Source organism: Wolffia australiana, chromosome 11, assembly GCF_029677425.1.
Source record: "Wolffia australiana isolate 7733 chromosome 11, ASM2967742v1".
Lineage (NCBI taxonomy): Eukaryota > Viridiplantae > Streptophyta > Magnoliopsida > Alismatales > Araceae > Wolffia > Wolffia australiana.
In genome coordinates this window covers 11261776-11289636 of record NC_135845.1, presented here as the reverse complement: position 1 = coordinate 11289636, position 27861 = coordinate 11261776, and the positions used below count along the sequence as shown (strand labels likewise).

Below are 27861 nucleotides of genomic sequence, written 5' to 3'. Positions count from 1 at the left end.
ACAATATGATCATGAATGCCTGATAACATAGAAAGCCGAGTATCGCAAATGTTAACATGAAAGAACTGGAAGCTGCAGGCTATGCATGCTCTGATGAAAAGAAGGAAACATAATGTGAAAGTTACCATCATTCAAATAATTGGGTTTATTCTCATCCAAATAAATCTAGGCAGTAGGTGTGTGACATTTTATAGAAATAATAACAAGCCCAGCCTAGAATGCGTGCCATTTCTAAGCAGTAGATTAAATACATGAGGGCAATGGGAGATAAAAAAAATCATACCGGTACAGACTCTCTCTTTGTGGTACTGGCGCCGAGAAGGAAATTCAACGATCTGGCCTTCCTGCTCCGGACCCGTCCTGCTTCCTTCAGCAGCTCGGCTAGCCGTCTCTTCTCGTCATCCACATCAGGGTTGGCCGTTCCAAGCTTCTCTTCTCTCGTGGCCACGACGTGTTCCAGCAACCGAATGGCGTCGTCGACTCTATTCCCACATAAATGATTGGAATTAATTCAAAAAATTTCGGGATTGAATAAAAAATGTAAAATGCAAATTGAGGAAAAATTGAGAATTTAAATGTAATTTGAGGTTATGTTGTGGGTATTCTTTCCATAAATAGAAATTATAAGACATACCTGCCCAAGGCATCGTAGATTCCGGCTAAATTGCTCCATACAGCGAGAGTTTCTGGGTGATAAGGCCCATACTCCTGGTCCAGAATAGCTTTAGCTTCTTCAAATAGATCTGCTGCCTCACTTATTGAGTAGAGGTGAATACAAGTCAAACCCATCTGATTCAGAACAATACCAAAGAAGAGGGACTTCTTCTCCCCACAAGCTCGCAGCTTGGCTATGCTACTCTTAAAAGATTCATAAGACTCTGCAAAATTCCCTGTGGTGTATTGCAGCACTCCTATCTGGGCTTCAATCCCGGCGACTGTTCTCCGCTGTCCGGAAGCATCATCAAACATTTTCAACGCCTTTTTGAGCAGTCTTAGTGCTTGATCTTGCTCATTCATAGACTCATAGATGGAAGAAATATCAGTTAAACCACTGGCTATGTCCTCAGCCGGGGTTCCCGGAGGCGGCTTTGCATATATCTTGAGGGCATTTTCGCAGAATGCATGGGACTCCCGTAGCTTCCCGGTCCTATTATAAAGGGCCGCCAGGCGAACAAACACACTGGCTACGGCCGGATGGTTCTCCCCCTTTGTCAATTTTAGTGCTGTCAGGGCCTTTTGGTAGGCAAAAACCGCTTCATCGTATCTAGACAGCGAAGAATACGCATCTCCAATGCTGCAATCAAGAGGGGCCACCTCAACCTCATGGCCTTCAGAAACCATCGCCATGCTCGCCATGACCAAGTGCTCGAGGGCCGTCTCGTAATTCCCCTTTGTCTCGCATATGAGGGCCATTAGCCTTTGATCAGCAATCTCTTCTAGAAGTGGTTCTTCCCCCTTGACTTTGTGGATGTCGAGGGCCGCCTGGCACAACTTCTCGGCCTCCTCTAGTTGAAGGATCTGAAGGTGGGCCTCTGATAAGTATCTGCATGTTTCCCCCACTCTTGGGTCATCACAACCAAGGGCTCCCTTTTGAATCTCCAAAGCTTCAGAATAACACTGAATTGCTCGTTCAATCAGGCCCAACAACCAGTATACATCTCCTAGTTGCATGTATCCCGAGAACTTTGCCAGAGCATGGTCAAGATTCTCACCAGAGTCGGGAATTTCAATGGACTGCTCCAGGACTTGAATTGCCTCATCATACTGTTCCAAGCTGCAGTGGATTGAGGCAAGAACATGAAGGCACATCACCAGATCCAGCCCCGATTTCCCGTCAGCAGATTTTTCGAATGATTTTGTGGCTCTGATGACGTAATCAAGCGCCCTCCGATGGTTGTCCCCAGCCACCAAGTCTCTCGCATGCTTGAGAAGAAACGGGCCGAGATCTGGGTTTTCTCCGCCGCCGTCTGTGGGAGCCTCCGATGGCGCGCTCTGTTCACTTATCCCCTTCTTAACACTGTTAAGACCCGGGTTTCGTTTCTTCAGAACCTTGTCCCTCTTCTCTGGGGAAATAGAAACAGTTTTCCCTTGAACAGACTTGGAAGAGGTTTCAGAATCAAAACGCGACAGGGGAATCTTCTTCAATGTCTTAGACGAGGCGGCAGATCCGGTGCTAAGTCTGGGGGCTGTTCTTCCTGAATTGACTGTTTTTCTGACTGATGGTGACTTTGTTTTCTCAGGGATTTCCTTCTCTTCTAAGATATCTCCTGCGCAAGCCTTTACGCCGACGAGCTGGCACAACTCCGAGTCAATTCTTGATTCTTCCACTTCAGATCCAAAGCTCTGCCTTGATAAGGAACCTTCGCAAGAGCTTTCCATCTCACAGACATTATCATACAAGCGCTCAATTGACATGTCAACAGGCGACACCTGAGACAACTGAGCTTTTGGAGATTTTGCTGCTGCCACGATATCTTCTGCGGGAGGGTTACTATCTTCTTCTACCACAATCCCAGGCATCTCTGATGCCAGAAAGATTTTTCAGCAGAGTGAAGATGATTTTTTTGGTGGCTCCTGCCATTAATTTAGAGAGAATAATCAGTCATATGCCGAGAAATATACATTTTGATATGCAACAACAGAAAAAGACAACTCTGAACAATACAGCTGATGGGTACAGAAGAAAAAGAGAAATGGAGCGGCATTTGAACTCACTTGGCAACGATAGTTGGGGAAAGTCGACTTTAAAAGTCAGGGAATCAAAAACCTCAAATCCATCGTCGAATCACAGCTCAATCCAGCGGGAAATAAAGAATATCCACGAAGCAAACCCCAAAAAATACAAAATTTAAACTCCGGCCCTCAAAAACCTCAAATTTAACCTCGAATCAGAGCTCAGTCCAGCGGGAAAGAAACAATCTCCAGGAAGCAAAACCCCAAAAAATACAGCAACTTATACTCCGGGCATCAAAAACCTCAATTTTAACCTCGAATCAGAGCTCAATCCAGCGGGAAAGAAACAATTTCCAGGAAGCAAAACCCCAAAAAAAAACAGAATTTATACTCCGGCCCTCAAAAACCTCAAATTTAAAGTCGAATTAAAGCAAGATCCACAACCAGGAACGGGGCACCTTGATTCCCCCGGCAGCAATCGAGCGCACCCCACATCAAATTAGTGGACAAACTCGAAGAGGAAGGATAAAGAGACGGAGATAGAGCAGTGAAACGGAGGAAAAAACCGAAGAAACTCGCCGGAAATCCACAATCAGAGAAAGCGACAAAGCGAAAAAACTAACGAAGGGAAGTAGATCCGCACCTACACCGTAATGGCGGACAGCGAGGCTTCTGAGGTCACAAAAACCTCAATCCGACCCCGCAATCGACGAGCAGGCCCCCCCCCACCCCTTCCATCCATCCAACACTCGATTAATCTCCAGAAGAGCGACGAAGAACACGATTAATCTCGATTAATCTCGATTATCAGACGGCAACTGAACAACCTCTTATTACCCCCCCCGTCCCAACCCCCGGTTTTTATAGCCCCGCTCTTCAACCCGTCCCTGTTAAATGACGAAACTACCCTTGTCCAGGCTCGGCTTCGCTGGCACGTTTCTTTCTCCGCGACAAAGGGTAGAAACGTCTTAAGACTTGTGTCACGTGATTTCGCCCCTCGGAGTAAATGTCACGTGGGGATTAAAATGAAAGACGAAAATACCCTCCATGTAATGCCCCACCGCTTGCTTTGAAGATAGGAGCGAAATCGTCATTTATTCCCCGAAGGTCACCGATGAAACGTGGTTGAAATGACCAGAATACCCCTGGAATTGTCCTAGAGAAGAATTGGCCAAAGTAGAGCTGGAGGACAAATGACGAAACGTCATCCGTCTGTTCAAAATCAGTCATCCGTCATCGTTCGGAGTGATGGACGGATGACGGAACGGAGAGCTCTTATTTATCTGTCATTAAAGAATGGCATGTCCGGGACATGATGCCCCAGATGTGACGGGACGGATGACGGTCTGTGACGGACGGTGACGTGATGAAAGTTTTGTCACATCACCGTCCCATCACACGTCCTAGGATTTTGAAAAAATCCGTCACATTCCATCACCGTCATGGTTTGCGACATCCCTGTCACTTCCCCATGACTGGACGGTGTCACCGTCACGTGTGACGGGAAAACAACCATGCAGAGGATAGATAATTAGATGGGCATATCTCCGGATGGTATCCTTTTACGTGCGTGAATTAATGCAGGGACTTTTCTACAAAATGCAAGAAATCGAGTTAGTGATACCACGTGGTGAAATCTCGGCCGTCAAAAAGCTTAAATATGACGATTTTAAACCTTTTTTGGTCATCCGTAAAAGTTTGTCATGGCCGTCATCTGTGACAACCGTCCCCTCACGTCACTCGTTCGAGGCCCCCCGTCACCGTCACACGCAGTTCGTCATCGGTCACCGTCACCGTCACTGGCCCCTAATTTCATCACCGTCACCGTCATGTCATCCATCACGTTGCCATAAACCGTGACGTGTGATGTGACACATGACAGCTGTTGTTCCCTATCTGTCATTAGTCATCCGTCATCTGTGACGGAGGACAGATGATGAAAATGATGAACGGATGATGTGGGCTGACAAATGACTTTTATGGATGACGATTTTAATATAAATATAAATTAGAAGATATGAGAGGAAGCTGACCATGAGTTGTTTTGTGCAACTATTTCAGGTGAAAGCTGACCAGGGTTGCGACCATAGCAGAGAGGCTTTTGGATCTTCCCCATCTGTCCTTAGCTTTGAACTGTTCAAAGATTGGAGCTAGATCTCACTAAGAAACGGGAAGAATCTGACTTAGCTGTTTCGCGAGATAAACCGAAGATGGATCTCATGAAGATAGATGAGGAGATTGAGCAAAGAGAAAAGGGGAGATGAGTGAAGGGATCACAGATAGGTAAAGATCCGTAGAGAATAAACCAGGAAGAATTGATGATTAATATGATGAAGGGAAAGACTCAACGCATTTAAATTAGCTAAAAACAGTGTCGTAACGCGACTAGATTCAACTGGACTCAACGACTGACGAATTTGAATGTACGATATAATAATGAGAACTCAAATGCTGAATTGAAAAAAATTATTATACTTATGATCAACAGATTTGGGATTCCGATTTTCAAATGGGAATTTAGCATAAAACATAATTTATTCTTTCTAGTAATATGTATATAAAGAAGACCCCTTTCTGTCATCCATACGTCTGTTATCCATTCCGTTTTCTGTAACAGACGAGTAACGGAATGTGAGTGATGAGAGTCTCGTGACGATGATGAAACTGGGATGCATGACACATCGGACGAACCAAAATGCCCCGGACGGATAACTGAATGGAAGTCCGTTCAGTCCCGTTTCATCCGTCCACGTCCAACAGCTCTAGGCCAAAGTATTCTCTCGCTCAGACCAAGGAAGGGTAAGCAGTCTAAATAATCAAATGATTGAAATGCCCATCCTTTATAGTTTACTAGAGCTGTTGGACAAAAACGGATGACGTTTTTGAACAAACGGAGCGAGCCTGAAAGGACTTCCGTTCCATTATCCGTCCAGGGAATTTTTTTTCGTCCATTTCCTCATTCATCATGGTTTCGTCATCGTCACAAGTCCGTCATCAGTCACGTTCCGTTATTTGTCCGTTAGAGAAAATGGAACGGACAACAGACGGATGGATGACGAAGTAAATCGAGGTCGAGAGAGAGGGGGGAGGGGGAGCGATGGAGAGAGAGAGGGAGAGAGGGGGAGGGGAAGTGATGGAGTGAGAGAGGGCGAGAGAGGGGGAGTGGGAGCGATGGAGAGAGAGAGAGGGGGAGAGGAGGAGAGGGAACGATCGATAGAGAGAGAGAGAGGAAGAGGGGTGATCGAGAGAGAGAGAGAGAGAGGGAGAAGGAGAGGGAGTGATAGAGAGAGAGAGATAGAGAGAGAGAGGGGAAGAGGGAGTGATCGAGAGAGAGAAAGGAAGAGGGAGTGATCGAGAGAGAGAGAGAGAGGGGAAGAGGGAGAGAGCGAGAGAGAGAAAGGAAGAGGGAGGGAGCGCGAGAGAGAGAGAGAGAGAGAGAGAGAGAGGGAAGGAGAGGGAACGATCAAGAGAGAGAGAGGAAGAGGGAGTGATCGAGAGAGAGTGAGAGAGAGAGAGAGAGAGAGAGGGAGGGAGGGATAGGGGAGAGATGGAAAGTGGGGGAAGAAGCAGGCCAGACGACCCCCAGTTTGATGTTTAAGCGGTATAATCTGAGTTGTTTCCCAGAAATCAGGGAACCCGACGAAACAAAAGCTCAGTGTGTAGAACGTTAATGGGGTAGCATGAGGGAGAGATAGAGATAGAGAGAGGAAGAGAGCGATAGGGAGAAAGAGAGAGGGAGAAAGACGGAGAGAGAGAGAAAGAGGGAGAGGGAGTAAGATGGAGAGAGAGATAGAGAGAAAGAGAGAGAGGAAGAGAGCGATACGGAGAAAGAGAGAGAGGGAGTAAGACGGAGAGAGAGATAGAGAGAAAGAGGGAGAGGGAGTAAGATGGAGAGAGAGATAGAGAGAAAGAGAGAGAGGAAGTTGGGAGTGATCAAGAGAGAGAGAGAGAGGGAGGGAGAAGGAGAGGATGATCGAGAGGAAGAGAGAGAGAGGGAGAGGGAGAGGGAGTCATCGAGAGAGAGAGGGAGAAGGAGAAGGAACGATAGAAAGTGAGAGGAAGAGGGAGTGATCAAGAGTGAGAGAGTGGGAGGGAGAAGGAGAGAGAGTGATTGAGAGAGAGAGGGAGGGAGAACGAGAGGGTGATTGAGAGAAAGAGAGAGGGAGAAGGAGAGGGAACGATCGAGAGAAAGAGAGAGGGAGAAGGAGAGGGAACGATCGAGAGAGAGGAAGAGGGAGTGATCGAGAGAGAGAGAGAGGGAGAGATCGAGAGAAAAGAGAGAGGGAGAAAGAGAGGGAGAGATAGAGAGAAAGAGAGAGAGGGAGAGGGAGCGATCGAGAGAGAGGGAGGAGAGGGAACGATGGAGACAGAGGGAGTGATCGAGAGAGAGGGAGGGAGGGAGGGAGAGAGAGATAATTAGACAAAGAGAGAGAGAGAGAGAACGAGAGCGAGTGATCGAGAGAGAGAGAGAGGGAGAGAGGGAGAGAGGGAGAGAGGGAGAGAGGGAGGGAGGGGGAGAGAGGGAGAGAGAGAGGGAGGGAGAGAGGGGGGGAGGGAGGGAGAGAGAGGAGGGGAGAGAGAGAGGGAGGGCGAGGGAGAGAGAGAGAGGGGGAGGGGGAGAGAGAGGAAGAGAGAGGAGGAGGGAGAGGAGGAGGAGAGAGGAGGGAGAGAGGAGAGGAGGGAGGAGGAGGGAGGAGTAGGTGCGGTGCGAAAATTCACACCAAGAGTGTGAATTTTCGCACGCACAAAAGGGCATGTCCCTCTCTCTCTCTCTCTCTCTTCCTCTCGATCATCCTCTCCTTCTCCCTCCCTCTCTCTCTCTCTCTCTTGATCACTCCCAACTTCCTCTCTCTCTTTCTCTCAATCTCTCCCTCTCTTTCTCCCTCTCTCTTTTCTCTCGATCTCTCCCTCTCTCTCTCTCTCGATCACTCCCTCTTCCTCTCTCTCGATCGTTCCCTCTCCTTCTCCCTCTCTCTTTCTCTCGCTCTTTCCCTCTCCCTCTCCCTCTCTCTTTCTCTCAATCACCTCTCGCTCTCTCCCTCTCTCTCTCTCAATCACTCTCTCTCCTTCTCCCTCCCACTCTCTCACTCTTGATCACTCCCTCTTCCTCTCACTTTCTATCGTTCCTTCTCCTTCTCCCTCTCTCTCTCGATGACTCCCTCTCCCTCTCCCTCTCTCTCTCTTCCTCTCGATCATCCTCTCCTTCTCCCTCCCCCTCTCTCTCTCTCTTGATCCCTCTCGATCACTCACAAAAGGGCATGTCCGATGTGCGGTGCGGTTTTGTGTGGAAATTCGCACCGCACAGCGCACTAATTCGCACAATCCGCGGGAAGCCGCCTGCTCAAGCCGTTCCCGTGGAGGCGGAGGTCGGCGAGCCTGTTCTTGTAAAGATGGAAGCTTTCGAGCAGTGGGAGGTGGTAGAAGGTTGCTGGCCAGTTGGTCTGGGATGGCATAGAGCTCGATTGCGGCAACGGAGGAGAGCCCGGTGAGGGCGGCGGGGACCGACCCGCGGATGTCATTCCGGGGGGTCGGGGGCAGGGGGCGGCCGGGGGGGGGGGGCACCTTCTAAAAAAATCGTACAGTCGCACATAACCGCACTGCATAGACCCATGTGCGGTGTGCGGTGCGATGTGCGAATATTGTGTGCGGTGCGTTGTGCGAAATTCGCATCGCAACGCACAAACGCACGAAAAGAAAATGCTCGCATGTTTGGACCTTCCCTAAGAGGGAGGGTGGGAGGGAGAGAGAGATAGAGAGAGAGAGAAAAAGAGAGAGAGAGAGAGAGTCATCCATCAGTTTGTCATTTTAGTCATCTATCATCCATTACAGATGACATATGACTAATGACGGATGACTAAAAGCTCTTGGTTCAATCACTCGTCCGTCGCTCCAGACGATGACAGATGTCATTTTTTGAATGGATGGATGACGAAACATCATCTGTCCTCCATCCCTAACACTATCGGAAGGCTCAGGAACGAGGAGAATACCCTTTGAATAACTGACCTTTGGCATGGGTTAAGGTTGAGAGTAGGGGAGGAGACAAACTTTGGTCAGACCGGACCAAAGGGGGCTATCGACAAGCCCTTTTAGGGCTGATCGAACCTTCTGGTTTGGGTCCGATTAGCACGTCAAACCAAACCAAAGCATATTGGGTTATATGCCTTGGTTCATGCATGGAAAACACAATTCCATAGATGAGGAAGCGTGTTGATCGATTCATAATTGATCTTTAAAATCATACATTGAGTGTACCTTTTGGGGAACTCGTCCACCCTTGACTTTGATGTTCCAAGATTGCTTTGACCTCTGGAAGTATCCGCGCGATCATTCAACGTTTGGATCTCTACGCCTTCTTCTTCAAGTCTTATTGAAAATCATAAAGAACTTCTCTCCTTGAATACAATCTCCTTGGATGAGTGAAGAAGAGAGAGGATAAAGGAGGGGCTCTCAAATCTGGCTGGCCTACAAGGGTCTGGAATGATGAAAATACCCTTGGAATACAAACGAAATTGTAAAAATCAAATTTACCCCTGCTTAGTGGGCAAGAAAAATACTATTTTGCGCGCACCGAGGAAGCTACAATGACCAAAAACACCCTTTTTAATACCACGACAAGCAGAGGTGGCAGTATCATATCACATTCATTGACGCCTACAAAATGATGAGAACCCCCTCAAAACAATTGACTATTGGGGAGGGTAAAATCCTCTCCAAGAATTTGGGCAGAATCCTCTCCATTGGCGAGGTTCTGACATGACGAAAACACCCCTAGAATTTGGGCAAAGTCAAGAAACCCAAATTAGTCCGGATCAGTCACTGGGAAATGACCAAAATACCCTTTCTCGACTCAAAGAGTTGGCAATTTGCTTTCATCCACTGAGGAGCTTATCAGATGGAGGGGATCTGACGGTGGAGCTGCTGCGAGCTCCAGGAGAGAGGGAGGGAGGAGGGGTGAATGACGGTGGGGATGCGGCGGGAGAGCTCATGGGGGAAATCGACGGTGAAGTGGAGGCCGCGACTCTCCTGCCGGGACAGCGCGCTGCTCACCACCAGCTTCGCGCAGCAGAAGAGGTTCCGGAGCTCGCAAGCGGCGACCCCCACCATGTTCGGTTTCCATCCCTCCCTGAACAGAAACGTCTCCCACTCCATCTCCAGCTCCCCGATGCCCCACTCGGCCCCCTTCAGCCGCCCCGTGGACCGCACGATCCCCACCCGCGCCCACATGAGCCGCTGCAGCTCGGCCCGGATCTCCCGGGTCCGGCGCTCGATGGCCGGGACCGGGCCCGCGGCCGGCATGGGGAGGGGCCAGTCGGCTGGGCGGGCCGGGGACGGCGCAGCGAGCAGTGCCAGGGACGGGGCCACAGCACGGCGCGCGAAGACGAGGGCCTCCAGGAGGGAGTTGCTGGCGAGCCGATTCGCGCCGTGGAGGCCCGTGCAGGCCACCTCCCCGGCCACGAAGAGGCGCGCCACGTTGGTCTCGCCGTGGAGCCCTGAGCGGACCCCACCACACATGTAGTGGGCCGCCGGCACCACGGGGATGGGCTCGCGGGTTATGTCCAGGCCGTGGGTCAGGCACTCGGCGTGGATGTTGGGGAAGTGGGCCAGGATTTGGGCCGGGGGGCGGTGGGAGATGTCGAGGAGGACGAAGCGCTCGTCGCGGCGCTTGAGCTGGTCGTCAATGCTGCGGGCCACTATGTCGCGTGGGGCCAGCTCGGCGCGGTCGTCGTAGCCCGGCATGAACCGCTCCATGGACTGGTTGTACAGCACGCCGCCCGCGCCTCGCACCGCCTCCGTTATCAGGAACGCGTTCTCCCGGCCCCCCGCTGGTCTCCTCGGCAGCCCCTCGTCCGCCAGCGCCGTCGGGTGGAACTGCACAAACCTGCCGTCCAGTCCAGGAGAGAGACATACATCAGCCGTCAACGACATACATCAGCTCGGTGTGCCAGGGAACGACAGACGTCATCCATCACGTCTATAGTGCAGGGACACGGACGGGACGTTTTTTTAATCCCAGGGCGAAAAATATCCCGTCCTTGAGGTTGGACGAAAACCGGGATGGACATTCATCCTGAGGCGAACGGACGGCCCGGTTTCCGTCCACTTGGATGAAAAAACCATCCCGTCTGCTTCCTTGCATTGATTCCAGACGTCGGACGGGACAATCTTCGTCACATCCCGTCCATCGTCCACGTCCCAGACAATCCAGAACTATAGTACTCACGTCACGCGTCACGGTGAGGGCACTGTGACGGATGACGTGACAGTGACAATGATGAAATATCCATGATGGTGATGGGGCGGGTGTCACGGATGACGTCGGTGACGGATTTGTGAAAACATTGTAAAAGCACAAAGAAACCTTAAAAAAAAATTATCTCCCTAAGAGAGAGAGAGAGAGAACTGAGCTTTGCATTTTTGTCACCTTTGACAGTGACGCCTGCCAGTGATGGGACGACGCGTCCAGTGACGGGAATGTGCCAGATTTTTTAAAAAACCTGGGACGTGAGACGGGACGGGGACATGACAAAAGACTTGTCACATCCCCGTCCGTCACCGTTCATCCGTCCCGTGACGTCCGGCCATCGCACCAGTGTTGTTCCCTAAACTGAGGGAAGTCAAAGAGAGAGATGAGGTTGTTACTCACTCCATGTTGGAGATGACAGCCTTGGCCCGGTGCGCCATGGCCACGCCGTCCCCCGTAGCCACCTGCTCTCCCACGTGGATGAGAAGAGAGGACATTAGAGACAAAAAAAGTCGGAGAGATAAATAGAAAAAAGGAGGAAAATACAGCAGAAGGAGATTGACGGATAGTTTGAGAAATGGATAAGTAGATAAATGGATGGATGGATGGAGAGATAGACAGATAGCTAGATAAATGTGTAAATAGGTAAATAAATGTATGGATGGATGGATAGATAGATAGATATATAGAAAGACAGATAGATATATAGAATAAGTAGATGGATGGATGGATTTATAAATAGTAGATAGATAAACAGACGGACAGATGGATGGATAGATAAATAGACAGATTGATAAATAGATGGACGGATAGATAAATAGACAGATTGGTAGATTGATAAATAGATGGATGGATAGATAAATCGATAGATTGATAGATTGATGGATGGATAGATAGATTGATAGATAGATGGATGGATAGATAAATCGATAGATTGATAGATAGATGGATGGATAGATAAATCGATAGATTGATAGATAGATGGATGGATAGATAAATCGATAGATTGATAGATTGATGGATGGATAGATAGATTGATAGATAGATGGATGGATAGATAGATAGATAGATCAATAGATTGATAGATAGATGAACAGATAAATAGATAAATAGATGTATGGATAGATAGATTGATAAATAGATGGATGGATAGATAGATTGATAAATAGATGGATGGATAGATAGAATGATAAATAGATGGATGGATAGATTGATAGATAGATCAACAGATAGATAGACAGATAGATAGATAGATAGATAGATAGATAGATAGATAGATAGATAGATAGATAGACAGATAGACAGACAGATAGACGGGTAGACAGATAGGAAGATAGATGGATAGATGGAGATTATACCGGTGGGTTGGTTGTGGAAGGGTAAATGTGGCCTGCACCTCCGGAGGCAAGAAGAGTGACCTTGGAGATGAAACGGACCACCTGATTCGCCATTTTCTTAGATCAACGCATATCCAGGAAGCCACGTTGGCACAGAATAACACGTTTTTTGGTCATTCAACTTACCTTTCCAGTTTCAGTGTTCAGCGTGTCGACTCCGTGGCAGCATGTTTCCGAACCTTCCTGATACAGAGAAGAAGTAAAAGGTTTTAATAAGAAACGACCAAACTTTATGAAGTTTCTAAAATTTCAAAAACGACTACTTACGATCCAATAGTGAACCCAAAAATAAGACTACATTGTGATGAGAAATAGACATTTAAAAGGGTTTTCGATGAAAGTGCTGAATTTCAAAGACGACTAAGTTTATCTAATGGTGACCCTGAAAATAAGACCACATTTTAATGAGAGAGAAACATTTTACACGAAACGACTAAATTTTCAAAGACGATTAAGTTTATCCAATGGTGACCCCAAAAATAAGACGACATTTTAATGAGAGAGAAACATTTTACACGAAATGACTAAATTTTCAAAGATGACTAAAGTTATCCAATGGTGAAGCCGAATGTAAGACTACATTTTGATGAGAGAGAAACGTTTTAAATGGTTTTCATATGAGACGACTAAATTTTACAAAACGGCTATTTTGATGAGGGAGAGAGAACCTGGGAGGTGAGTAAATCAATGGCAAAGTGGTGGCCAAACATGAATATGTTGGGATCATCGCTGACGGCCTTGAGAAGGGCGCGTTCTATCTCTCTGCCCGTCATGTCGGCGGAATGTACGATGCGATGATGAGAGTGGCCGCCTTCTCTGGCCAGATGCAGCTTCCCGTCATCGCCATGGTCAAAAGATGCGCCAAACCCGATCAGCTCTCTCACGCGATCTGGCCCTTCTGTGCACACTACCTGCATCACACTATCTCCACCCAGATCAAAATCGGCCCATTCGACGACCGTCTGTGGGTATCTTTCTCCAAAAAAACAAAAAGAAAAAATGAAATATAAATCATAGATCAATTAAGCCCTCTCGGAGGCTTGCTTAGGAATAAGAAAGAGTAAGATAATGGAGATATCATGGAATAAAATTTGCTAGGTAGATAAAATATCCCACTTCAGAACAAAAATAGAAAGTTCGCAACAGTTTGGACAATTTCAAACAGTTGCAGCAGTCGCCAGTTGCAGGGAGAAATTAGTTCTCTTATTTTTGGAAAAAAACATAACTTTGATTATTTCGGATGAGAAGAAAATGAACAAGTTTCTGCTAGCAGTTGACGGCAAACAATCAGAAATTGAAGCAGGAGCTAGTTTTTGGACGGTGGGCACAGAAAATTTAGAGTTTCAACAGCAAGAGAAGAGTAGCTTCTGCCTCCAGTGGATAATGAATCATGCAAAAAATGGAAACTATAATTTTTACTACTAAATTAGAATTTACTCTAAAAAATATTTTTTTTGAAATATTACTCTAAAAAAATCTTATTTTGACTGCTTCAGCGTAATAGCAGGTTTCCGGCCAAACAAGATATAATTTTGACCGAAAAAAGCACAAGCTTCTTCCCGTAGTTGATGATGTAACACAACTAAATCAAAGGTATAAAATAATAATTTACAACATAACACTTATTTAGAATGGTTCAGCGTAATCGTCAGGTCTAGGTCAACTAAGATTGGAATTTCCACCCAAAAAAAAAAAACTTCTGCGGTCGATGTTGAAACATGCAAAAAACAAATTTGTAGTAAAAAATTAATCTTTCCTGACCTATTTCGACTGATTCTGTTGGTAGAAAAGAATTAGGGCATTTTTCCAGAAAAACAGAGTAAAAGAACAAGTTTCTGACGGCAGAAAATGAAGAAGGTACAGAAACCAAGGGTAAAGTAATGTGATAAATAGGCAACAACGTTCAATAAATGACAGGAAAGAAAAGAAAGAAAAAAAAAGAAAATATAGCAACATACTTCCGCCTCCAGCAAATGAATAAAAAATGCACAATTCACCGCTATAACAATTTTGGATAAGTGGCAGACAAGGCTCACCCTGACGGTTTCCTCGTCGCAAAGATATGCCCCGGCGATCATTGTATCTCGCATATGATTCTCCACCGAATCCGAAGGGCAGAGCACAGCACTGACCCCTCCCTGGGCATAGACTGTGTTACTTTCATGTGGCTCGGCCTTCGTAATTATAGCCACAGTCCCATGCTTTGACACTTCCAAAGCGTATCTGAGACCTGCAACACCACTTCCTATAACGACGAAGTCGAAGAACTTGGTCACAGAACCGGGGCTCACGCTCGCCACCACGGCCCCTCGGCTGTAGAATACTCTATGGCGCAATTGGCCTTGGACCCATCTCCCATTTTCCAAGCTCAATCTGAAGAGTTAGAATTGGTCAACATCCCAATCAAATAAAAAGAAGAGAAGTAGCACCCAGGCTATCAGCTCATAGCTTTTAGCACATTGGCAGGAGCTCAAATTCAAGAAACTTAAAGATAATCATCCCCAAATTTGAGCATTTTAAACTTTAATATTTACCTAGCAGAATCTCCAATGAAAGACCCCCTAAGGAAGCCTTTCCCCTCCCCAGACTTCGCTCCAAAGTGAAGGCTAGCATGCACAGCTGCTATGCTGGTTGTCATCTCGCTTCACTCTGCGTTTTTCAAGAGAACAAATCATCAATTATCAGACGAGAACGTTCAATCAAACGGAGGATAGGAGAAGGAAGAATAACACAAACCGGAGGCAAAGCTCCAAGCTTGGTAGAGCTCTTCGTTGACGGGTATAATGGAGCGGGCACAGGCAGAGCTGCCTACAAAAAGTGTAAGATTGAGGGTATAAACGACGAGGCAAGAGTAAAAGCACAAATTGCAATCAAACAAGAGCCAAGCGTTTAATTCATGGCGGGGGCCGCAAGCCCGCAACGATTGACGGTCGTCCATTGGCTAATCGACCAACGAGAGGCCAAGAACTCGCCCCGATGGCTCAAACTCGCTGTGAAAAGGCGACTGGGAGAAATAGAGAAGGGTCAACACACGAAACCTAGATTGTAGTCCATCCTTTTCGTTTCTTTCTAGTAGATCGATCCACAAATGGACTGAACGAGAGGCGCATACACATCGCCCGATTTCGCTTTCGGAATCTCCATTCGGTCCCACCTGTCGCCATTACCTCATCATTTTCGTCATTCTAGGTCAGATTTCTGCTGCGCCCTGCCATCACTACCGATTATCATACCAAAAAAGAAAGAACGATTGCGCGTCCCCCATTCCAGACGGATCTCTGTTGAAGTGATTGAGAAGAAGAGGGCGCGAGATCTTACGTTTGCATCCGTTTACCTTCTCCGATCGTTGATCGATGCGGAAACAGAGCTGTTTGTGGCTGTGATCTGTTCTTCTCTCCGCTTCGGTGAGATCGCCATTAAAGAATTCGCGAGCTTGTCGTCTTCCCCCGCCCTTTTTAACGTATCTAAAGTAGGGAACGCCACGTCCGGGACGAAACGGATGACGACACCGTCACGTCACACGTCCTATCATGTGCAAAAAAGCTGTCATGTGCCATCATCGTCCATCCACAGGACGTCCCTATATGTCCCCGTCACCGTGACCGCATCACCGTCACCGGTGACGTGAATAAAACCCTACTTGAACGGGGGTTATATCTCCAGTTATTTATAGGCGTCGTCAGTTTATGGGCGTGAAAAAATTCAGGGACTTCTACGCAAAATGCCATAACTCGAAATGGCCACGTCACGTGGTGAAATCTCAGCCGTCGGAAAGATTAACAATAATGATTTATATATATATTTCTGTCCGTTTTAAATTTTCAAAAATTCCGTCACGGCCGTTGTCTGTGACAGCCATTCCGTCACGTCATGCGTCCTGGGCACCGCGTCACCGTCACGTCCCCGCTGCGACCACTTTGTCATCCGTCACCGTCACTGTCACCATCACGGACCCCTAAAACCGTCACCATCATCCGTCACGGTGACGAGTGATGTGACGGATGACACGTGCCGATCCCTAATTGGAAGACCTCTCTATATACTGGGCCGGCCCAAAAGCCCATCTGCCAGCCCAGGCCCATTAACTTAGTGGCTCATCTGTGACAACCTGGCATATTATGACATGGCCATGTTTCGCTTCATCTGGCAAGTTGTATTTTACTTTTCCTTATTATTATTATTATTATTGGCAAGAAACACGGCGCCGGTTACAATCTACCGGAGGGTTGTAGCCACAAACCGATCCAGCCATGCCTAGGAAGTACGTCAACATTCATTCCTTGGGGGTCGCTGAAGTGCTAGTGGGACTAATGGGCGTCATAACCATCATGACATATCATAGCAAGAGCTCCGCGATGTAGACGGTACCAGGCAATGCACCACTCCCCAAAGTGGCCACATTCGTAGCGAACTTGACGGTGGGTGTGTTGTCTAAGTCGGCTGACGTTATAGAATTTTACTTTTCTACGCTATCATGCAAAAGATAGCATAGAAGAGCCAAAAGATGGAGGCATTTTTAAATATTTAGGAAGATAAGAGGTCGTCGCGGTCTGGTACATTGACAGCGAACATACCACTATTGGGTATAATATATACAGACCGATCCAGCCATGCCCAGGACGTCGATCAACACTCATTCCTTGGTAGCGAGGGCGTCTGAACGTGGCCGAGAGTTGGCAATTTCATAGCAATCATAGAGTGCTATAATTGGAGCTCCACGCCCCCAAGTAGTCACATTTGTATTGAAATTGATGGGAGGATGTGTTTTCCGAGCGGTCCGACATCACATAAATTTTACTTTTCTACCCTATTATGCACAAGACAACATAGTAGGGGAAAAAGACGAAGTCATTTAACATATTTAAGACCGATCCAGCCAAGCCCAGGACGTCCATCATCTGTCGTAGCAATCATAGCGTACTACAATTTCCATAGATACAGAGGAAATGGACGGTGGATGTGTGTCCACGTGGGCAGCCGTTATTGGAAATGACATTTCTACCCTTCATGCACAAAGAGAGTAGAGGCAAAAGATGGGGGGGGCTCTTTTATATATTATCTTAGGAAAAGACGAGAGGTAGTCGCGGTACGGTGCGACGCCGGTGAACATACCGCCCATGGCCAGGGCACAACGGATAGTTATTTGAAACTGAGAAGAGAGGCGGCGCCGCCGTCGCGTTTGGCGGCGCCGCCGTCGCGTTTGGCGGCGCCGCCGTCGTTTGGCGGCGCCACCTACTCCTACGGGGCCCACACCTCGAAAGAGCCGCTGACGAAGTCGTAGTGACCGCCGTAGATGGCCAAAGTCTTCTTCTCCAAACCGTCAACCACGAACGGGTACGTCAGCAGGTTCTTCAGCGACACGTCAACCGCCACCTGATAATCATAATAATAATGATATGATAATCATGGTTATGATGATGGTAATCATGGTTATGATTATGATGATGATGATTACCTTCTCGCACTTGGCGCATTGCTGGTCGAAGGGGAGGTCGGAGTGGTCGTGCTTAACCTTCTCCCTCGCGGGGATGCCGATCTTGACCCAGTCCTCGATGAACTCGCTGCGGAGCAGGATAGTTAAGTAGGGGATGAGGGGTAGTGGAACCGGGTTTTGACTCACGTGCTGGTTTTGTAGTCGTCGGGGAGAGACATGAGACCCTTGATTCCTCCGCAGCGGCTGTGCCCAATCACGACGATGTTCTTGACCTGGACGAATGGATACGTGTCAGCTAAAGAGCGTTACACGTGGAGGGTTGACTCTGTTGGTCATGTTAAATTCTTTAATATTATCTAAATTCGGTCTATCGTTATCATGTATTCATGTGTATGGGGGAGGCGGTGACCTTGAGGTGGATGACAGCGTACTCGACCGCCGCCCCGATCCCGGAGTATCTCGTCTGCACATTGTTGTGTTAGAGAGATAGATAGATAGATTGATAGATAGAGAGAGAGAGAGATAGATGGATAGATTTATGGAGAAAAGAGATGGACGGATGGATGGATAGATAGCGAGCGGCAGATAAATTGAACGAGAGAGGGGAGAAATAATTGGATGGATCGAGGTACAGCCAAATTGATGGATAGCTAACTAGCTAGCTAGATAGATGGAGAGATAGATATATATGGGTAGATATGTAGGTAGGCAGATATATATGTAAATAGATAAAGAGATAGAGAGGTTGGGTAATAGATAGATAGATAGATAGAGAGGTAGAGAGGTAGGTTGATAGATAGATAGAAAGATAGAGAGACAGATAGAGAGGTAGAGATGTAGATAGGATAGATACAGAGGTAGACATGTAGATAGATAGATAGATAGAGAGGTAGATAGCGAGGTAGAGAGATATCTAGATAGATAGAGAGGTAGAGAGATATATAGATAGATAGATAGAGAGGTAAATAGAGATGTAGAGAGGTAGATAGCGAGGTAGAGAGATATCTAGATAGATAGAGAGGTAGAGAGATATATAGATAGATAGATAGAGAGGTAAATAGAGATGTAGAGAGATAGATAGAGAGGTTGAGAGGTAGAGAGGTAGAGAGATAGATGGGTAGAGAGAGAGATACTCACGGGGTCGTAGGGGGGAACCATGTTGGCGATGTTGCGGATGGTAAAGGCCTCGCCAGGCTGGAATCCGAGGGTGACCGAGGGGCAGACGCGAGAGTCGGCGCACGCGAACACCATGAACTGCGATTGAAAGATCAAGATTTCACGCTATGATCGGATAATTCTTCTGAAAATTTTAATTTTCTCTAGATCTTCGGCTTGAACAAAGCCCGTTCTTGCTCAATAATTCGAAAAAGTTACCTCAGGAGATTGCCCCTCGGATAGCTCCTTGAACAGGGCGGGGTTCGCGCTGCATCAAAGAGAGAAAGAAGCGTTGAAGATGATGCCATTTAACTCGAAGATCGGAATGTCGAGGAGGAGAGAGAGATAGAAATATGTCTAATTACGTGTAGATCTCGTCCTTGAACTTCTGGAAGCCGGACTGCAGCCTCTGAACGGAGTCCATCGTTTCAACCTGCCGCAATCAAACCAAACAATTATCCGATATTAATAAGCAAGTACGACGGTGATCCGGCTGTAATCACATCACTAATCCCCTAATTCTTCGCGGGAAGACGGAAAACGACGCAATTGAAGACTCTAACATTGAGATTACGACGGATAATTCACTAGAATTCCTCCTCGGAAAGACCAAAAAAAAGGGAGAAAACGGATAATTCAGTAACGACCCTTCAACTAAAACTTTCTTCTTCTTCTTCTTCTTGGATTCTTCCTTCTAACTCGCCAGATTTGATTCGAGAAACACCTCCTGACCGCTGTTTATAACGCTAACTCGTCTACCCCGGTCCCCTGCGCCGCGAAGGGCCTTTAACTAAAGCTGGTAGACCCCGCGTTAGAGGGGCTACTTCCCACCGCAAAACCCACCGAGAGTTTCGTTCCTTTGACCCGGCGCGATATATAATAAGCGACGCAGGTCCTACGTTTCGCTACGCATGGACCGTCATACGTAGGGTGACGGCGTTAGGGAGAGAGAGAGAGAGAGAGAGAGAGAGAGAGAGAGAGAGAGAGAGAGAGATGCGGAGCTTACGGCCACGGGGGTGACGGCGGAGACGGAGAAGCTGGCGCGTCCTCCCAAAGCGAGGGCCGTTGTGATGGGGGCGGGAACTGGGCCGAGGCTGCAAACGGCGACGGGCCTCTTAACGGACGTCAAGGAGAGAGAAGGAAGGATCGCGCTGGTCGACATTCACGCCTCCTCTTCTTTTGCCTTACCAGTGAACGAGACGACGTCCCATTTATAGACTTCCCCTCCCTCCCCGCATTCATGCAATTAGGATAAGGAGAAAGAAAGCTCGTCCAACCATGGTCTCTTTCTCTCTCTAATCTCTCTCTCTCTCTCTCTTGTTTCTCTCTCTTCTTGTGGCGGGGAGCGAATGGGAAGGGTCGTAGGGAAGACGACGCGGAGAAGGGTCGTAGAGAGAGAGATGAGCAGTCTCACATCGCTGGGATGGATATGGAGAGAGGAGGATAAGGAGAAAGAAAGCTCGGCCAACCACGGGCTCTTTCTCTCTCTTCTTGCGGAGGGGAGCAAATGGGAAGGGTCGTAGAGAGAGAGAGAGAGAGGGAAGGTAGAGAGAGAAGGAAGAGAGAGAGATGAGCAGTGTCATATCGCTGGGATGGAGATGGAGAGAGGAGGATAAGGATTAATGGAATCAGTGGAGATGGTTTGGCGCCATAGCCTATCTTCCCTTCGCACCACATGAGCTCTTCTCTCTCCGCCACACACCTCTCTTGGGACCGTCGGCCGCTTCATTGCTCTCCACATCCTCCCAATCTCTCTCTCTTTCTCTCTCTTCCTTTCTCTCTCTTACCTCTCTTCTCAGTCACTCAGCCTACCCTTCTATCTCTCTCTCTCTTTCTCTCTCTTCCATTATCTCTCTTACCTCTCTTCTCAGTCACTCAGCCAACTCTTCTTCTCTCGCTGTCTGTCTTCCTATGAATTATCTCTAGTTTTTTCTCTCTATCTTACTACGAACTATCTCATATTTTTTTAGTATCTATCGTTCTATCATCTACTTCAACTATCTTTCTCTATTCTTTTTATATCGTTCTTCCTCCCTTGTCCGAGATCGTCTCGGATTAAAGAAAGACGGAAAAAATTCTTCAAAGACGAGATTAAAAAATTGTTGATTTCGGACTCGGAGTGGAGGAAATAAAGAAGTGTTTGTGCGATCATGCACTGATGCAGCATAGAAATTGTTGTGTTGCGGAAACTGGTCGCGTTGATGAAGAAATACGTGTGATTATTCGTCGAAATGGTAAAGTTCGGGGCGTGGAAATAAAGAAAAACAAGTTTCCGAGTGAGAAACAGGAATTAAATTAAGATCATTCGTCGACGATCTGCCGCTGAATTTCTGTCGAAAAACTAACAAAACCCGGAATGTTGTAGAATTAGGAGCGATATGTCGACGAACTGAGAGGTGGAATTGTTCTAGCTCAAAACAGCATTCTCATAGCGTGCAAATTATAAATTAAATTTCCCAGAGAGGAGAACAAATCAACGGCAAACCTCCCCGCCCAATTTGAAGCTGAATTTTCGCTAGCAATATGCGAACAATATCACACTCAAAATTAAGAGTTATATTTACATCATCGCGAACCAGAAAGAAACGTTAATAATTTCCTCCTAAAATCATTCGGCAAGGATGAAAAAAATCTCCGCAGGATAAAATTCTTGGAAAAAAAAAGAAAACTTGGCTGGATCTTCGGAGCCGCCCGCGAACCAGTCCTGGACCCGATAACCTGCAAGCCAAGAACCTCGTCGATGCCGTCCATCATAGAGAGAAAGAGCGAGAGAGAGAGAGAACTGGAGAGAGAGAGAGAGGGAGAACTGGAGAGAGAGAGAGAGTGAACGGTTGAGAGAGAGAGAGAGCTGGGTTGAGAGATTGAGAGAGAGAGAACTGGAGAGAGAGAGAGAGTGAACGGTTGAGAGAGAGAGAGCGGGGTTGAGAGATTGAGAGAGAGAGAACTGGAGAGAGAGAGAGAGTGAACGGTTGAGAGAGAGAGAGAGCTGGGTTGAGAGATTGAGAGAGAGAGAACTGGAGAGAGAGAGAGAGAGAGAGAGAGAGAGAGAGAGAGAGAGAGAGAGAGAGAGAGAGAGAGAGAGAGAGAGAGAGAGAGAGAGAGAGAGAGAGAGAGAGAGAGAGAGAGAGAGAGAGAGAGAGAGAGAGAGAGAGAGCTGGGTTGAGCGGGAGGAAGACGATCAGAATTTGGGTTATTTAGAGGGAGGAGAAAGAAGAGGAAGAAGAGGACGAAGAGAGGAGGCAAGATGGGTGGGGTGAGCTCATGGTTTCGACATGGATGATGGAGAGAAGCAAAGTACAGGGAACTGCCTTGGACACGCCCTGTTGAAGCGTGCTCTACTGGGTTTGTTTACGGCATGATGAGCAGCAGATGTCGCCATTTTTGCATGGCTGACCTGCCTTCCAGGAAGACGTTGACGGCTGGTTTGTTGACTTTTGAGGGCCTCTCACACGTGCCACCAGGGGCTACATGATGCATGGGTTTTTCAGCTTATAAGCATACCATGCTCTTTAAAGCATCTCGCTTTAGACATGGCCATGGATGTTGTCAATTTCATAGAAAACCCATGTGCATGTCAAGTCTTCATGATGTACAATGAGTAGAGAAGTGAGTTTTAGAGAGGAATGAATGTTTGGATTAATGAGGGGATTGGAAAGAAGTGAAAGTGGGAATGGATGAAATGTGGAAAGGAGGATTGGAGAGGATAATTTAGTGTAAATGATAGAAGACTTATGCATCATTTATTGATATGGGAAGCAAGACATTTTAAGAGGATGACTGACGAGAGAAATAATGAAAAAAATTGAATGAAGAGAGACTGGAGGGTGTTCAATTAAAATGGTAGGAGAGATGGAAGGGGGGGTTTGATAAAGGGAGGTATTGGAATAAAGAGGGAGAAGGTGAGAGACTCTGGCAAAGAGGAAAGAGATTTCCTTTACAATTTATAAATAGAGCACATGATTTACTAGTCCACACGACTTTTCTTGTAAATGGTCTAATGAAGGATACGATACAACTAAGGATATTGTGGATAAATTATACAATGTTCATATTGGTACATGACATAATGAGAATACCCAAGAGGATAAACTAGTGAAAAAGAAAATACTTTTACATAGTGAGAACAAAGAAGTTGATCTTTGTCTAAATATTTGATTTGATTCCTATATATTGAACATGGACTTAAAGTTATCGAATGTCCTAAATCAAAGAAATAGAAGAAAAATGCCACATAGAAAAAAATGAGAAGGCAATAATGCATGAGTTTCAAATCGATATTAATTCACAAGGGTGCAAGGAGAGACACTTGTGAAAGTAGATCAAGATCTACATGCAAAGAAGTAGACATAATCATTGATGTGACGATAATATTAATTAACAAGAATATTTTTTCAAAAATACATGAGGGTTGGAAATACACGAGGAATATAAGAAAATGATGGACTCAAACAGGTACAAGAATTAGATAATCCAGACAATGTATATGACCTGTATTTTGAAATAATATTCAGTAATTAAGATGAAATCTCAAATATATGCGGAAACCCTTAAGTGGGAACTATTTGATGAATCCTAGGTTAGTACAAGAAAATATCAACCTAAGGAGACATATAGAGTAATTGAAAGATGGAGGGATGCGTGGAAAATTAGATCATGAGGCACAAAAGGAGTTTATAAATATCCAAGATAGGTATTACTATTAACTTGGGAGGCAAAAGGTTATCAACATGCTCCTCAGCACTCGTAGATCATATTTACTTGGGTGGTGTTGGGGTAGAAGGACAATCGAGACAAAGGTTGACCCAAATGAAGTATCGAGTGGCAAGAAGATCTTATGAATCTAATGTGAGGGAGTTGGGGTGGATGTAAAACACCAAAGAAACACTTTGGAAGGTTATCCTAAGACAAGAGCAAATGTATGATTTACAGATGGTGTTATATTAACTCTACAGTTTGGTATAATCACCGAATGAATCTAAAAGAATTAAAGAAGTGTAGAATAATATAATCCAATAATCAATAATCCACTTCTTAGTGTAATCATAATCACTAAGTTCAAGAAAATGTTTGTTTCCTGTTCACTTCTAGGTGTATTCTTACATTAAAACCAAACTTCATATCTTTCTTATTTCAGTACATGAAGCACATAGTGTCAATTGACCATGTGGCAAATAATAAAAAGATAACACATTCAAATTGACAAAAAATCAGGTCCCTTGAATTCTCAATTCTCTACTGAATGAAATGTGTCATGTGTTTTCATATATCTTGGATTTCATCATTCAATTCAGGTTGATATAACTCCTTTGTGAGAGGTAATGAGTGTCCCCAAAATTTAAAAGATACTTTATTTAATAATTTTGACAATTATAATCATCAATATGACATTTATTACAATATGAATATGAATTTGATAAGATGAGTCATGGCTTGAGTAGAAGTATTAATAAATGCGGTCCACGGGTCTAAAATATACTATGAAAAATCTAGATCTTCGTGATGGAAATATATGTGTCCTGCAATCATAGTGCATATTCCACGTCTCATTTCCTCTTGATTGATACAATATATTTGTATCATGCACATGTGATGCTCATAATGAAGTCCACAAATACATGCCTAAGTGAATTATGATGAGATCATAATAAAATGATCACTAGTGTTAAAACATGCATTCTAATTATTATGACTCTAATGATACTTAAGAGGGATGTCAAAATATCCAAAAAGGATAACGTTTTTTAGGACCCACTCATATGATGAGTATGACAAGCCCAAAACCATTAGTGTGTGATATTAGGGACATATAGTGGGTTCACTTGGGGAAAAAGAGTTAATCAGATTTAGCTGTATGAATCCATGAAAGGTATAATACCTAACATTGATCAGGTTGATTCATTTCAAAGTAGTACACATGGTCCCTAAATTTGAGACACCAAAGACACTTTATGGACATACAATTCCATTTTGACGATATATTATAATTGGCCTTAGCTTGACTGTCACAAGAAGTCTACGGAGGTGATTGCATTCCCAAGATGGGATCATCCACCTTCAGTATAAGAAGATATTAGACTCAAAGAAGCAGATGTAGTAAAATCCTTAGCCAAAGTGTTGTAATTATCAGCGAAGACATTCGATGATGATTTCTACCGCACATCGATTAAAACTGTAATGAATGATAAGGTTTTGATGAATAAACACGCTGGGTTCTAGAGGCCTGGATCTGGATGAAGGACTCAAAACAATTCGTAGAGGAAGGCTTGAATGAAATTGCAATGTCATCAATAAACATGAAATGAATAACCTCATCATGGATCACATCCATGATTTTTTATCGTGTGGAGCTGCTCATGTGTGTAGCCCCTAGAAGTATCCACATGATCCTTAGCACGCCAAATCTACTCCTTTACATTGATGAGCTCTGTTCAACCTCCATCAGTATCATTATGTTGTCCTAAACACATGGGGAATGGAGAGAAGCCATGTGGGAAGGGAGAAGAAGGGGAAGGCCCTTGAACAATTCTGGCCTAGGTGAATTTGGTTCACAACCTTTTTCTATTGATACTAAGTGCATATTTTCATAAAACCCTCAAGTATATCTTTCAACATCCAAAAGAACATTTGCGTGTGACCCCCTAGGCTTGTGTTTCAGTCTAGTTGATAACTCCAAATGCCCAATAAACTTTGTTAACCTTCTAAATTAATTAACTATATTGTCATATATATTAATTAGTTTCGGATCAATGTAACTTAATTGATACGTTTGGTGTCCAACCTGTGGGTTGACAAGCTACACCTTATGCTCTAAAAGATACAAAGGAGTGTGTATTGACTCCCTAAGGGAATCTATTCATCATCGGTTACCATGTAAGTATAGTCCCCCATCTACTTGACACTCCTAGGATGACTTATCATAGCTAGTTCTGATGGTTAGAAAATCATTGAAGAAATCTTCTTTGATATTTCACTACCTTGGCGAAGGACTTCATCACATCATCTTCCTTGAACTATCTTCTCTTATACCGAGGGTGGATGATCCCATCTTGACTGCTCAATTATCTCTGTGAATTTCTCGATGCTCCCGAACTAAGATTATCTTAGATTCCATGATTATGAATTCAAAGATCATAGTCAAAGTTCAACTGTCTTCCCAGAAGATGTCTTTGGTATGATACCGTTTAGAGAAGCTACCATCTATCCTTAGCGTCTCCACACTAATGGCTACGGGAATGACCATACTCATCATATGAATGAGGCTAGGTAGTGTTATTATATGTGGATGCTTTTTATGTCATTCTCGAGTATGCTTAAAGAGTGATCTCTTTATTATGATCTCATTGTAATTCATTTAGCCTGATCATGTATTCATGGACTTCATTATAAGCATCACACATGCACTATAATGAACATGTAATATTAATGAACATGAAAAAGATATGGAATGTGTGATTGTCTTACTTGCTACATATATTTGATGGATATTATGTGGCCGTCAAGCCAATCACACTACCATGTTATTTAAGTTCATTAAATAAAATATTTGCCTTCATTATTATTCTGTGTGATTTTTATAATGATATCTATGAATACGTGTAATGACTTAGTGAATTATGATGAGATCATAATACAATGATCACTAGTCTTTAAACATGTATTCTAAATATTCCTATTCGATAGATAGTCGACACGAACATCGAATTATCCGGATAGAATAACACTAACTGATCCTAATTATACGATAAGTATAGTTGATCCTATGGCTATTAGTGTGGCGACACTAATGACAGATAGTGTGTGCTCTTTGGAGAAAGAGTTCACTGAATTGATCCGTATGAATCCCTGAATGGTATTATACCTAAACATCAATCAGGTTGATTTATGTCACGGTTGTACAAGTGATCCACTGACCTGAGACACCAAGGACATCTTGTGAATGGACTACTACATTTTGTCTACGACATACGATCCTCTAATCATGGGATTCAAATAAGTTATAGCTCGAATGTAGTTAGAAGCTCACAAAGATGATTGAGTGGTCAAGACGGGATCATCCGCCCTCAATATAAGAGGAGATCAACTCAAGGAAGATGATGCAGAAAAATCCGTGGCCAAGGTAGTGAGGCTATTAGAGAAGACAGTCTCCAATGATCCACATTACACATCAGTACTAATCGAATGACAGATTAGGGTTTGACGATAAACCATACCCTTAGTCGTTCGACAATCTCGCGCGGATGATGGATTATACATATACGGTAACCGATGACGGTAAACGTTCCATGAGAGAGTTCAAGACTACTCGATATCTTCTAGAGCACGAAGTGTAGCTTGGCACCCCACGTGATGGAAACTTAGCCTTTGATAAATGATCCTTATTTAATTAATCTATATGTTGATATAGTTAATTAATAAGTTCGGTCAATAACTGTCATTGGACCATTAAAGTTATTAACTATAATGATACATGGGACTAGAGGGTCACATGCACAAGGTCATAAGGGGATTGGTGGATATATTTTACTTTGGAGGGTTTTTGAGAAAGCCTTGAGTGAAATATAAAGAGGGAAAGGGGTCTCATTTTAAGCACCCATGCAAGCCTAATTTGAGAGCCCTCCCTTTCTCCACTATCTTCTCCACTCATCCAAGGAAGAGTGTCTTCATGATGAGGAGATCTTCTAGATTTTCAAGAAGAGTTGAAGAAGCAAACATGGAGATCCAAGCGCCGAGTGATCGTGTGGATACTTCTAGAAGCCGGAAGCGTGAATGGCTTCAAAACGATCTCAAAGTGAGCATGTCAAGGGTGGAATAAGTTCCCCAAAAAGGTACACTCAATATTTTGTTTTAAAGATCGATTGTGAAGCGATAACATGCTTCCACATCCATATAACATGTTTTCCATGGACGAACCAAGGCACCAAACCCAACAATATTTCCATCAAACCATGCCCTAAGTT

General features: G+C 45.1%; 3 protein-coding genes across 12 annotated transcripts; all 3 read right to left on the bottom strand.

Annotated features, from left to right (window-relative positions):
• Nucleotides 1-127: 127 nt before the first annotated feature.
• On the bottom strand, nucleotides 128-3471 carry LOC144709236 (protein KINESIN LIGHT CHAIN-RELATED 2-like). 4 transcript variants are annotated; one of them, XM_078582711.1, is made up of 3 exons: nucleotides 3321-3471; nucleotides 635-2574; nucleotides 128-482 (listed from the first exon to the last, which is right to left on the bottom strand). In XM_078582711.1, the coding sequence occupies exons 2-3, from the start codon at nucleotides 2518-2520 to the stop codon at nucleotides 278-280; spliced, it is 2091 nt and encodes a 696-aa protein (XP_078438837.1). In that variant the 5' UTR covers nucleotides 2521-2574; nucleotides 3321-3471; the 3' UTR covers nucleotides 128-277. The 4 variants fall into 4 exon arrangements, with proteins under 4 accessions (XP_078438837.1, XP_078438834.1, XP_078438835.1 ...); XM_078582708.1 differs by having other exon boundaries at nucleotides 3317-3470; XM_078582709.1 differs by lacking the exon at nucleotides 3321-3471 and adding an exon at nucleotides 3118-3292.
• A 5782-nt stretch (nucleotides 3472-9253) lies between these two features.
• AO (L-aspartate oxidase) lies at nucleotides 9254-15743 on the bottom strand. Of its 6 annotated transcripts, none has more exons than XM_078582882.1 (9): nucleotides 15634-15743; nucleotides 15052-15123; nucleotides 14850-14964; nucleotides 14352-14688; nucleotides 12984-13226; nucleotides 12442-12498; nucleotides 12277-12357; nucleotides 11321-11382; nucleotides 9254-10555 (listed from the first exon to the last, which is right to left on the bottom strand). In XM_078582882.1, exons 3-9 carry the CDS (start codon nucleotides 14951-14953, stop codon nucleotides 9565-9567), a joined length of 1875 nt encoding a protein of 624 aa, XP_078439008.1. In that variant the 5' UTR covers nucleotides 14954-14964; nucleotides 15052-15123; nucleotides 15634-15743; the 3' UTR covers nucleotides 9254-9564. The 6 variants fall into 6 exon arrangements, with proteins under 6 accessions (XP_078439008.1, XP_078439011.1, XP_078439010.1 ...); XM_078582885.1 differs by having other exon boundaries at nucleotides 15650-15686; XM_078582884.1 differs by having other exon boundaries at nucleotides 15052-15119; nucleotides 15634-15677.
• A 1593-nt stretch (nucleotides 15744-17336) lies between these two features.
• Nucleotides 17337-20102, bottom strand: LOC144709917 (carbonic anhydrase, chloroplastic-like). Of its 2 annotated transcripts, none has more exons than XM_078583591.1 (8): nucleotides 19911-20102; nucleotides 19270-19337; nucleotides 19124-19172; nucleotides 18887-19003; nucleotides 18159-18212; nucleotides 17936-18021; nucleotides 17771-17876; nucleotides 17337-17688 (listed from the first exon to the last, which is right to left on the bottom strand). In XM_078583591.1, the coding sequence occupies exons 1-8, from the start codon at nucleotides 20064-20066 to the stop codon at nucleotides 17554-17556; spliced, it is 771 nt and encodes a 256-aa protein (XP_078439717.1). In that variant the 5' UTR covers nucleotides 20067-20102; the 3' UTR covers nucleotides 17337-17553. The 2 variants fall into 2 exon arrangements, with proteins under 2 accessions (XP_078439717.1, XP_078439719.1); XM_078583593.1 differs by lacking the exon at nucleotides 19911-20102 and adding an exon at nucleotides 19552-19576.
• Between the last annotated feature and the right edge of the window lie 7759 nt (nucleotides 20103-27861).